Source organism: Oncorhynchus gorbuscha, linkage group LG24 (assembly GCF_021184085.1).
Source record: "Oncorhynchus gorbuscha isolate QuinsamMale2020 ecotype Even-year linkage group LG24, OgorEven_v1.0, whole genome shotgun sequence".
Classification (NCBI taxonomy): domain Eukaryota; kingdom Metazoa; phylum Chordata; class Actinopteri; order Salmoniformes; family Salmonidae; genus Oncorhynchus; species Oncorhynchus gorbuscha.
In genome coordinates, this window is record NC_060196.1 from 28,123,788 (window position 1) to 28,136,749 (window position 12,962).

The window sequence follows — 12,962 nt, forward strand, 5'->3', positions numbered from 1 at the left end:
CAATGGATAAGTAATGGCTATGTCAATGGATAAGTAATGGCTATGTCAATGGATAAGTAATGGCTATGTCAATGGATAAGTAATGGCTATGTCAATGGATAAGTAATGGCTATGTCAATGGATAAGTAATGGCTATGTCAATGGATAAGTAATGGCTATGTCAATGGATAAGTAATGGCTATGTCAATGGATAAGTAATGGCTATGTCAATGGATAAGTAATGGCTATGTCAATGGATAAGTAATGGCTATGTCAATGGATAAGTAATGGCTATGTCAATGGATAAGTAATGGCTATGTCAATGGATAAGTAATGGCTATGTCAATGGATAAGTAATGGCTATGTCAATGGATAAGTAATGGCTATGTCAATGGATAAGTAATGGCTATGTCAATGGATAAGTAATGGCTATGTCAATGGATAAGTAATGGCTATGTCAATGGGTAAGTAATGGCTATGTCAATGGATAAGTAATGGCTATGTCAATGGTTAAGTAATGGCTATGTCAATGGTTAAGTAATGGCTATGTCAATGGATAAGTAATGGCTATGTCAATGGATAAGTAATGGCTATGTCAATGGATAAGTAATGGCTATGTCAATGGATAAGTAATGGCTATGTCAATGGATAAGTAATGGCTATGTCAATGGGTAAGTAATGGCTATGTCAATGGATAAGTAATGGCTATATCCCAAAATGTATCTGAAGTGGCTGTTTCTTTCCCTCCTCCCCCATTTTGTTTTCCATATTGGCCTCTTGACTCATGGTCCACCTCCTAATAGCGCTAACCCGTTGCTAATGCTATTTCAATGTTAGTTGAAGCTCTTAAGGGCAAGTCATATTAGCGCTTCCCTCACTCTGGCCCTTAGCTCGGTTTAAGCCTCTATTAAACCTCCATTTTGTATTTTTATGGAAACCTTTATTTAACTAGGCAAGTCAGTTAAGAGCATATTCTTATTTACAATGACAGCCTACCAAAAGGGGGTGGCAGGTAGCCTAGTGGTTAGAGCGTTGGGCCAGTAACCGGAAGGTTGCTAGATCGAATCCCTGAGCTGACAAGGTAAAAATCTGTCGTTCTGCCCCTGAACAAGGCAGTTAACCCACTGTTCCTAGGCCGTCATTGTAAATAAGAATTTGTTCTGGTTAAATTAAGGTATAAAAAAGAAGGCAAAAGTCCTCTTGCGAGGATGGGTGTTGGGATTAAAAAATACATTAAATATAGACTGTAAGTCGCTTTTCAAATCAAATCAAATCAAATTTTATTTGTCACATACACATGGTTAGCAGATGTTAATGCGAGTGTAGCGAAATGCTTGTGCTTCTAGTTCCGACAATGCAGTGATAACCAACAAGTAATCTAACTAACAATTCCAAAACTACTGTCTTGGATAAAAGCGTCTGCTAAATGGCATTTATTATTATTATTATTATTATTATTATAGAACAAAATACACACCACGACAAGAGAGACAACACCACATAAAGTGAGACCTAAGACAACAAGGCAGCAACACCCCCAAACAGGGAAACCGATCCCAATCAAAGGTGTCTTCACGTGCTCCACTAAGGCAGTTATTGATCTTATAACTTGTCCTTGTGGTAAATATTGATGTGGGTAAAACAAAGCGTGAATTGAAAGTACAAATCTCGGAGCATCGTAGCAACAACTCGACTTATCCAGTTGCGGCGCACTTTTTGGAAGCAGACCACTCGATTTGGTCCCTACGTCATATCGGCATTGAACATGTCACCCTCCCTAGGAGAGGGGGTGACCTCGACATTTTGTTGTTCAAATGAGAGGCTGCCTGGATTGTTAATTTAAAGACCATTGTCATTATACCCTGATGAAGACCGCTTGTCTGTCGAAACGTTGGGGATATTAGGTTATTCAGTTATTGTATCTGAGCTCTCCTTACATTTTTCAAGTATTCTACCCAGCACCTCGCCTAAATAGGTGTGTGTTTCTTTCACCTCTAATAGCAATATATGACAGCACAACATGACAACAAACATGTAAAATCATTATTGGGCACAGACAACAGCACAAAGGGCAAGAAGGTAGAGCCAACAATACATCACGCAAAGCAGCCACAACTGTCAGTAAGAGTGTCCATGATTGAGTCTCTTAATGAAGAGATGGAGATAATGAAGCTTTCTGTCAGGAAATGAGTCCATATAAATGTATTTCTACATGTCAATATGAGGAGTTAAGCTTAATACTGGGTTGAATGTTCATTTATTTATATTTCATTTAACGTTTTTTTTACTCCTCTTTCTCCCCAATTTTGTGATATCCAATTGTTAGTTAGTCTTGTCTCATCGCTGCAACTCCCGTACGGACTCGGGAGAGGCGACGGTTGTGCTGTGCGTCCTCCGAAACACAACCCAGTCGCACTGCTTCTTGACACAATGCCCACTTAACCCGGAAGCCAGCCGCACCAATGTGTCGGAATGAAACACTGTACACCTGGCGATCGTGTCAGCGCGCACGGCCCGCCACAGGGGTTGGTAGGGCGCGATGGGATATATCGAGGGGGGTGGATGGCCAAACCCTCCACTAACCCGGACGACGCTGGGTCAATTGTGCGCCACCCCATGGGTCTCCAGGTCGCGGCCGGCTGCAACAGAGCCTGGACTTGAACCCAGAGCCTGGACTAGACCACTACACCACTCGGGAAGCCACTGGGTTGAATGTTTAATAGATGGAATGAGCTTTTCTGCTAGCTAATCTGAGTTAGCTAGCAAACATTGTTACAGTGTCCCCAATTGGTGATTGTAAGCTAAAATCACCAATGGGACTCTGTAGCTATGCTATTGAGCTGAGAAAGGAGATTCTGTATATTCTCAATTCTGGGACTGTGGAGTTCAATGGAATCAATATGTATGTAAATTCTTTTCCCATATACTGTAACAGTGCAGGCCTATAGTATCACAAAAGCTTACCACTTCACTGACTGACTGATTTGATTGGTTAAGTGATTGACACCCTCACTGACCAATGGCTGTACCTCACAGGAGGAGAAGGAGCAGCTGATTGAGTACCGCAGCTCGGTGGCCAGCCTGGTGGGCCGGGCCAAGACGGTGGTGCAGCTCCGCCCCCGCAGCGCAGAGAGCACCCTGGGAAGCACCACGCCCATCCGCGCCATTTGTGACTACCGGCAGATAGAGGTACGGCTCCCCTCACCACACCCACACTATCGTGACAATACCAGGGTCATGTTCATTAGGCACCAAACGGAGGAAAACAGAAAACAGAAACTGTATCCTTCTGCCAATTGCTTCTTCTCTGCCCTGCACACCCCTTCTCAGCACCACCTACACCTTAGCAATCCAATATGGTGCATCTTCAAGCGATCAGCTTTCGTCATTGACTGCTTTCACCCTGCCATTGTTGGTCTATAGACCCAGTCAACTTGTCAGCTAAAAAAAAACATGTTTAGTTTCTTCGATAGCATGTATTATTCAACTGTGAATTTAAACTGTGTCCCCCACAGAGGGTTTTAGATGTACGGTGTTGATTGCAAGAGTGCCGCGTTAGAGCTCTTGAAATGTGGTCTCGTGGCACTACCAGGCTGCAATGACATCACTTGACATTATTATGTTGCTTGAGAACGGATAAGTGGTCAGATTTTGGCAGCGTGGGCTCAGTTCTCCTGAGTAATCGTGATCATGTTTTTGACCATCATATCTTACTCATTGGGACATTAAAATAGCCTCTTTTAAATAAAAATTATGGCTCAACTTTTTCATCTATTTATGTTTCAGCGAAGAACAGCAACGTTGGGTTATGCCTTTATATCATACTGGAAAGCCAACACTTGTTAAAGAGCCCACGGTAGCCACTCCAAAGTCCAGTAATGATTCAGGAGAAGGCAATACCTTTTGGCCACTGACGCCCCACTCACCTCGCACTCACATTAACATGCGACGCCTGTCTCCAACCAGGCCCAAAGTGCTGCGCGACGCTAGCAGAGAAGCTAAACGCTAGGAATGATGAATTTCTCCCACTTGTGCAGACTCAGGCAAAAATCACAATCTGCATTACCACTCCTGTAGTATTGCTTAGGGACAGGGGGTGGCTTCGGACACAGCTATTTTAGTCTTGCTGTGTGACTCTCTCTGGGCCTGGGACGGTTTGACCACAGTAAGGCGTGTGCGAGGTATCATTACATTCTGGTCTGGTGGAGGTGCAGTGATTACTGCAGGGGTGCTTCTCAATAGTCATGAGTGGCTTCCTCTGTTCTCCTTTCCTTCATCTGCGACTACTAGACACACACACACATACACACACACACACACACACACACTTTTCCATTGACACCAACTACGGGCCACTTTAAAGTACGGTAAACACACATGACCCGGACAAGGTCTTCATGACACGATCGTAAAATAATATTTCTCTCCCCTCTCCTATGTCTTCTCCATCCTTCTGTTTCCCCTTCCTACCCTCCATCTTTCACTCCTCTGTCTCTCCCTCTCTCTCCCTTCTTCTCGTGTGTCCGCTGGGCTGTCAAGGCTAACACTCAGGTATTACTGCCGATGTTCACCTTCTCTCACCTCAGCGCTCAGCTTTTACACGGCACACTGAATACTCCCTGGTTACTCTACGCACTTATCAAGTGATTTAGGATCAGTTTTTCTTCATATCGGTTGGATTCACGACCATTGTTAGCCGAAGTCCCAGATCAGTTGGTAAAAGCGTGACGTAACCACACGACTGAACACAGTATCCCCAGGTTACTCAGTCAGCGAGACTAGTTTAGCCGCAGTCGTGAGCTTTTCTGTACATTTACTTTGCAGTGTTTCTGTGTGTGTGCAGGGGATGGGGTGAGAGGGCGGTGGGGCTGGGGGCAGTGGTTTTAGATGCACAGACCTCGCTTTGCTGAGCTAGACAATTTTTTTAATGTAAATTTTATATAAAATAATCTATAATGAAGAACTTCGGACACCACACCCGTACTATGCCAAATTGAAACTGCTTACTACCCTAGCTCTCTGTATTTGTTGGCCAGATGTCGACTAATATTGTAATGAGTGTGGGCACATCTAGCCATTTTCAGGCCAAAGGATACTGTTATGGTCCCGGGGTTTGTAAATGGCTGCTCGATTCAACATGGCGCGGTTCTTGTGGTCGATTCTAGTCTCTTTCAGTTGTTAGGGCTTTTGCTAACCACATTAAACTCATGAACGTTTGCATTTTGCTTTGTATTATCTGTTTGTTGCCGTAAACCTTTACGTTTCCATTTGTTTTCCCTCCACCTCCCCTTCTCTGTATATCTGTACCCCCCCCCCCATAGATCACCATCAGCCGAGGTGAGGAGTGTGTGTTGGCGGACAACTCTCAGAGGACTAAATGGAAGGTGATCAGCCCCAGTGGAAACGAGGCTATGGTGCCATCAGTCTGTTTCACCGTACCACCGCCCAACCAGGAGGCCATGGACACCGCCAGCAGGTACACACACACACACAGTTCACATATATAAATACACACACACTCATACCTAACCCTGCTGTATATTGAAATGTAATTCCGTGTGTTGTAGGATGGAGCAGCTGTACCAGAACGTGATGTCTCTATGGCACAATCTACACGTCAGCATGAAGAGTGTGGTCTCCTGGCACTACCTGCAGAAAGACATCAGGACCGTGTCCTCTTGGAGCCTGGACACGGTTAGACACACGGTTTTAACTCATTGTGTCAACATCCAAGTCTTCAACCACATATCTCTCACTTAGCTGGTCTATTTCTTATAGTTTCTTCTAAGCATATTTCTCTGTCCTGCGCTCTCTCTGTCCATGTCGCAGTACATCTATGATGGACATATCGTATTGCTCTCGATCTCTCATCTGTCTGTCTTCAACTCCATTTCCTCCCACGTAACTGTTCTATTTCTTCTACACTGAACAAAATATAAAAGCAACATGTGAAGTGTTGGTCCCATGTTTCCTGAGCTGAAATAAAAAGGTCCCAGAAATGTTCCATGAGCACAAAAAGCTTATTTTGCTCAAATTTTGTGCACAAATTTGTTTACATCCCTGTTAGTAAGAATTTCTCCTTTGCCCAGATACTCCATCCACCTGACAGGTGTGGCATATCAAGTAGCTGATTAAACAGCAGGTTCATTACACAGGTGGACCTTGTGCTGGGGACAATAAAAGGCCACTCTAAAATGTGCAGTTTTGTCACACAACACAATGCCACAGATGTCTCAAGTTTCGAGGGAGCGTGCAATTGGCATGCTGACTGCACAAATGTCCACCAGAGCTTCTGCCAGAGAATGTAATGTTCATTTCATTACATTTGATACCGTGACGAGATCCAGAGGCCCATTGTGAGGCCCATTTTATTTTAGGGTATCTGTGACCAACAGATACACATCTCTATTCCCAGTCATGTGAAATCCATAGATTAGGGCCTAATGAATTTATTTCACTTGACTCGTTTCCTGTTCTCTCTCTCTCAGGCTGATAGCTTTTATCTCATATTACTTCATTTATGGTGTAATGTCCCTCTGTCATACATCTTCCTCTTTCCCCACCATCAGCTAATGTGTTCATATTACTTCATTTATGGTGTAATGTCCCTCTGTCAAACATCTTCCTCTTTCCCCACCATCAGCTAATGTGTTCATATTACTTCATTTATGGTGTAATGTCCCTCTGTCATACATCTTCCTCTTTCCCCACCATCAGCTAATGTGTTCATATTACTTCATTTATGGTGTAATGTCCCTCTGTCATACATCTTCCTCTTTCCCCACCATCAGCTAATGTGTTCATATTACTTCATTTATGGTGTAATGTCCCTCTGTCATACATCTTCCTCTTTCCCCACCATCAGCTAATGTGTTCATATTACTTCATTTATGGTGTAATGTCCCTCTGTCATACATCTTCCTCTTTCCCCACCATCAGCTAATGTGTTCATATTACTTCATTTATGGTGTAATGTCCCTCTGTCATACATCTTCCTCTTTCCCCACCATCAGCTAATGTGTTCATATTACTTCATTTATGGTGTAATGTCCCTCTGTCATACATCTTCCTCTTTCCCCACCATCAGCTAATGTGTTCATATCGACTTCATGCCTTATTACCTATGAATCACGGCCTAATGCATGTTAATTAATACACATATCAACAGCACTTTGGGGAGCTCAGTAGAAATAAGTATCTGACTTTATTGTGCTATCCCTGTCACGTTTTTTTGAAATGTATATACTCGGTGTATACATTATTTTTTGACTGGTATATAAAATCAACCACTACTCTTAAATGTATCTGACGTACACCTCTCTCCCCCTAACCCCTCAGGTACGTTCCCAGACCCCTGTGGCGAGGGAGCAGGCTCTGGACCACCTGGAGGCCCACCTGGCTGACTTCCTCTCTGACAGCAAAGAGAGCGGCCTCTTCACCCCGACCGAGAGACGCGAGCTGGAGAGAGACGCCCACACCGCCCAGGAACACTGCCAGGACCTGCTGGTCAACATGGAGACGGGTAGATACGGATTCAGATACGCTTCCTCGGTCCCAGTTCATCCAGCCTGTTTCCCCTGATGTGTGCACTTGTTCACTCACCTTATTTTGATTTAAAAGCAGAGGATGGGTATTGGAGGCCAATGCGTATACAAATCCTTTGGTTTTAAATGCACGAGGGTTAGTGCACGTTTCATGGGAAAGGTTGGAGAATTTGGAGGGAGTGTCGAGTTTGGCTTACTTTGCTCATATACTTGCTTGCCTTTACTTGCTTGGTAGTATTTAGTTACATCCAAATTATTTATAGGGAAAATACAGTTGAATTCGGAAGTTTACATACACTTATGTTGGAGTCAATAAAACTCGTTTTCCAACTACTCCGCAAATTTCTTGTTAACAAACCATAGTTTTGGCAAGTCGGTTAGGACATCTACTTTGTGCATGACACAAGTCATTTTTTCCAACAATTGTTTACAGAAAGATTATGTAACTTATAATTCACTGTATCACAATTCCAGTGGGTCAGAAGTCTACATACACTAAGTTGACTGTGCCTTTAAACAGCTTGGAAAATTCCAGAAAATTATGGCATGGCTTTAGAAGCTTCTGATAGGCCAATTGACATCTTTGAGTCAATTGGAGGTGAACCTGTGGATGTATTTCAAGGCCAACCTTCAAACTCAGTGAATCATGGGAAAAATCTAAAGAAATCAGCCAAAACCGCAGAAAAATTGTTGATCTCCACAAATCTGGTTCATCCTTGGGAACAATTTCCAAATGCCTGAAGGTACCACGTTCATCTGTACAAACAATATTACGCAAGTATAAACACCATGGGACCACGCTGCCGTCATACCACTCAGGAAGGAGATGCGTTCTGACTCCTAGAGGTGAATGTACTTTGGTGCGAAAAGAACAACAGCAAAGGACCGTGTGAAGATGCTGGAGGAAACAGGTACAAAAGTATCTATATCCACAGTAAATCAAGTCCTATATCAACATAACCTGAAAGGCCACTCAGCAAGGAAGAAGCCACTGCTCCAAAACTGCCATAAAAAAGCGAGACTACGGTTTGCAACTGCACATGGGGACAAAGATCATACTTTTTGGAGAAATGTCCTCTGGTCTGATGAAACAAAAATAGAACTGTTTGGCCATAGTGACCATCATTATGTTTGGAGGAAAAGGGGGAGGCTTGCAAGCCGAAGAACACCATCCCAACTGAAGCACGGGGGGTGGCAGCATCATGTTGTGGGGGTGCTTTGCTGCAGGAGGGACTGGTGCACTTCACAATATAGATGGCATCATGAGGTTGAAAATTATGTGGATATATTGAAGCAACATCTCAAGACATCAGACAGGAAGTTAATGCTTGGTCGCAAATTGGTCTTCCAAATGGACAATGACCCCAAGCATACTTCCAAAGTTGTGGCAAAATGGCTTAAGGACAACAAAGTCAAGGTATTGGAGTGGCCATCACAAAGCCCTGAACTCAATCCCATAGAAAATATGTGTGCAGAACTGAAAAAGCATGTGCGAGCAAGGAGGCCTACAAACCTGACTCAGTTACACCAGCTCTGTCAGGAGGAATGGAAAAAAAATCACCCAACTTATTGTGCGAAGCTTGTGGAAGGCTAACTGAAACGTTTGACCCAAGTTAAACAATTTGAAGGCAATGCTACCAAATACTAATTGAGTGTATGTAAACTTCTGACCCACTGGGAATGTGATGAAAGAAATAAAAGCTGAAATAAACAATTCTCTCTATTATAATTCTGACATTTCACATTCTTAAAATAGTGGCGATCTTAACTGACCAAAGACAGGGAATCTTTTACAGGATTAAACGTCTGAAAACGTGTGAAACTTCCGACTTCAACTAAATTGTTCACTCAAAAGACGTGTGTCTGTTTTGCCTGGGGACAGGAAGATCGACAGAGTGCATCCCCCCACTTCACCCAGTCTTGGCTTCATCCAAGTGCATCCCCCCACTTCACCCAGTCTTTGGGCTTGAGGGCAACATTGGGGATTGTCATGAAAGGGTTTTATGATGGTGCATTGACCCAATTAAGTGGGATTGAAATTCAATGATCTCTCTTGTCTTCCCGCTCCCGTCTGTCTCCATTTTCTCTACCCCTTCCTCTCTCTACCCCTTCCTCTCTCTACCCCTTCCTCTCTCTACCCCTTCCTCTCTCTACCCCTTCCTCTCTCTACCCCTTCCTCTCTCTACCCCTTCCTCTCTCTACCCCTTCCTCTCTCTACCCCTTCCTCTCTCTACCCCTTCCTCTCTCTACCCCTTCCTCTCTCTACCCCTTCCTCTCTCTACCCCTTCCTCTCTCTACCCCTTCCTCTCTCTACCCCTTCCTCTCTCTACCCCTTCCTCCCTCTACCCCTTCCTCTCTCTACCCCTTCCTCTCTCTACCCCTTCCTCTCTCTTTCTGTCCCTCTCGCTCTCTCCAGTGGAGAAGGATGAGTCTGTCTCTCGGTCCTACCTGTCAGAGCTCCAGAACATTAAACTGCGTCTGGAGGAGGCGGAGCAAAGGCTGATGCATGGCATTCAGACTCCTCCCCCTAGCAACCGATTGGGTGACAGCATCGACAACACTGTTCAAATTGCAGAGCAGGAGGTCAGAATTGCGCCACAGCCCCATCTGCTGGTCACCAGAGTCCTTACCCTCTTATTCATCTACCAATGAAAAGGAGACCAGCACTAACTTTATTCAGTTGCTTTCATTTATTTTCATGTCTCAACTTAATGCTGTATATTGAATATACAAATCAAGACTAACCCTTATTCCCGGTGTCAGAAGCTGCAGTCGGACCTGGATGGTCTGAGGACCAGTCTTGGTGAGGTGTCGCGTCGCTGTGTGAGTTTCTTTGAGGAGAAGCCCACCTCCTCCAGTGTCCCCGTGCTGCGCTCTGAACTCAACCTGGCTGTGGAGAAGATCGACAGACTGCACAACCTCTCCTCCGTCTACCTGCACAAGTGGGTTGGCCGCACGCGCTCACACACAGTCAAAATACTCTTCTCTTAACCAATACACTTGACTAAGTATCACTCGCTTCCCCTTTTTCTCTCAGGTTGAAGTCCGTAGATGTGCTGATGTACAGCTTGCAGGCCGCCGAGAGCCAGGTGAAGAGGTACGAGAGCAGGCTGAGTGAGGAGGACATCGTCCCTGCAGACACCAACGCCATCCAGGCCCTACGGGAACAATTGGGGGTAAGAGACTGGCAGATACAACGAAAGACCAATCTATCTACTAATCCCACTAACTCAGATACTGGGTAGTACACACGCATGACAAAGTTATTCATGCCCACGAAGACGATGCATGGACCAATATTACGGTTTGTCTGCTAATGATAGGAGTGTGTCTGTCTGTGTGCTGATTCTCTGCGTCTCCCCTTCACTCCAGACGTGGCAGTCGGAGCTTGAGGACCAGGAAGGGGTGTTTAGCTCCCTGCAGTCGGAGGTACAGAAGGCCCGAGAGGTGGGGACTCAGCTGAACAGGCTCCACCCAGACCGCAGCTCGGAGCTGGAGCGCTACCAGGAGAAAGCCGCCCAGCTCACCGAGAGGTGGGCCGGAGTCAAGAGACAGATAGACACACGGTGAGTGGTGGATGGATGGATGGATGGATGGAGTCAAAGTTAGTCAGATCATTTTTATAAAAGTATTATGTGAGGCTTAATCCTCACTCAGTATTTATACTGTAGGTTTATGCTTGAATGAATACAGTATTTCCTTGATGGGGACAGGTTTTGAAAACCACCGTTCTAGTCAAATGTGAAATAGAGAAGAGCATAAACCCATATCACTGATTGGGTACTTCATTGAATGGTATGTGATGTGTTGGTGTGTTTTTTTCAGGCGAGGGGAGCTGGAAGCCCTGGGCTCAGTCCTGCAGCAGTACAGAGATGGTCACTCTGCTCTGATCCACTGGATAGAGGAGACCACTGAGAGACAGGAAAACACCCAGCCTGGAAAGACTGACAGCAAAGTCCTGTCTGAACAACTAGCACAACAAACGGTGAGAGGGATGGATGGAGACCGAACGACGGGTAGAAAGAGGCGGAGCGGGACGGGTAGAAAGAGGCGGAGCGGGACGGGTAGAAAGAGGCGGAGCGGGACGGGTAGAAAGAGGCGGAGCGGGACGGGTAGAAAGAGGCGGAGCGGGACGGGTAGAAAGAGGCGGAGCGGGACGGGTAGAAAGAGGCGGAGCGGGACGGGTAGAAAGAGGCGGAGCGGGACGGGTAGAAAGAGGCGGAGCGGGAAGAACGACTACACAGTAGATAGATATTGACCCAGCCATAGAGAGGTTCATTGGGGCGAAAAAAGAGATGAGTAATAGCTTTCTTTAAAATAGGCTAATGAGGAGAGTGATTGAAACTAATGGAAGATCTGACTGTGGTTGAGTGACATCTGTAAATAACATCTATTCTCTTCGACCTGATTCTCTCCTCAGGCATTAGTAGCCGACATCGAGAAGAACCAGACCAAACTGGACGAGTGCCAAACGCACTCAAAACAGTATTGCACCTCTGTGAAGGTAGATGACAACATCACTTTGTCATTGTAATGTAGAGATACGTTTTTTAGATGATTTGGAAAAGTAAGCATTTCACTGTTAGTCTACACCTGTGGTTTATTTGTTGTGACAAATAAAATGTGATTTGATGTCTGTCTCAAAATATGATTATTCTTGCTATGTGTCATATATTTTAAATTGAGGTAGGCTACTGGATAGCCAATTTCCACACTAAATGTCCCATAACAATACAACATAAAAGTCATTTTCTGCTTGATGTAAATAAGTTACACGTATCCGTGTCCTTCAGGACTACGAGCTGCAGCTGATGACATTCAGAGCGTTTGTGGAGTCGACGCAGAAGTCGACCGGGAAGAGGAGGAGGATGCACTCTTCATCAGACGCCATCACGCAGGAGGTGAGGAGAGATTGAGGGGAGCGTCACAGTGTGGCTAATGTATTTCTAGAAATGTGTGTGCCAATGTCATCGTGCGAAGCCACAAGCAATGAGATTTCTTTGCCATTCCAGTTCATGGACTTGCGCACGCGCTACACAGCCCTGGTTACCTTGACGACGCAGCACGTCAAGTACATCAGCGATGCACTGAGGAGGCTAGAGGAAGAAGAGGTACTGTATGTCTCGCTCTTTTTTTCAGTTTTTCATTCGCTCTCTCTTCTGGTGTCTTCAACCTTCCTCTGTGTCTGTCAGATTTATTGTCTGTACCGCCAATCTCTGACACGATCTCCCCCCCCCCTCCCCGCAGAAAGAGGTGGAGGAGGAGAGGCAGCAGAGGGTAGGCCAGGTGTCAGAGCTGCTGGGCTGGGTCAAGGGCCTCCAGGGCCGAGCAGGGGACCCCTCCGCCGAGTCATCCATCGCAGCACAGGAGGTACAGAAATAAGAAATGCATCTATAGTATATTATGGAATTGAATATTGTACGTATCCACTGTTCTTTC

The 12,962-nt window shown here is 45.2% G+C and overlaps 1 protein-coding gene across 1 annotated transcript in view; it reads left to right on the forward strand.

Moving 5' to 3' along the window:
- LOC124013140 (microtubule-actin cross-linking factor 1-like) overlaps positions 1-12,962 on the forward strand; it is a 308,472-nt gene that overhangs the window by 182,241 nt on the left and 113,269 nt on the right. The window contains 13 exon segments of the mRNA XM_046327332.1: positions 3,016-3,168; positions 5,301-5,455; positions 5,547-5,673; positions 7,318-7,501; positions 9,940-10,106; positions 10,287-10,465; positions 10,561-10,699; positions 10,896-11,089; positions 11,349-11,508; positions 11,944-12,027; positions 12,317-12,424; positions 12,536-12,634; positions 12,771-12,893. Coding sequence (XP_046183288.1) covers positions 3,016-3,168; positions 5,301-5,455; positions 5,547-5,673; positions 7,318-7,501; positions 9,940-10,106; positions 10,287-10,465; positions 10,561-10,699; positions 10,896-11,089; positions 11,349-11,508; positions 11,944-12,027; positions 12,317-12,424; positions 12,536-12,634; positions 12,771-12,893 — 1,872 coding nt within the window.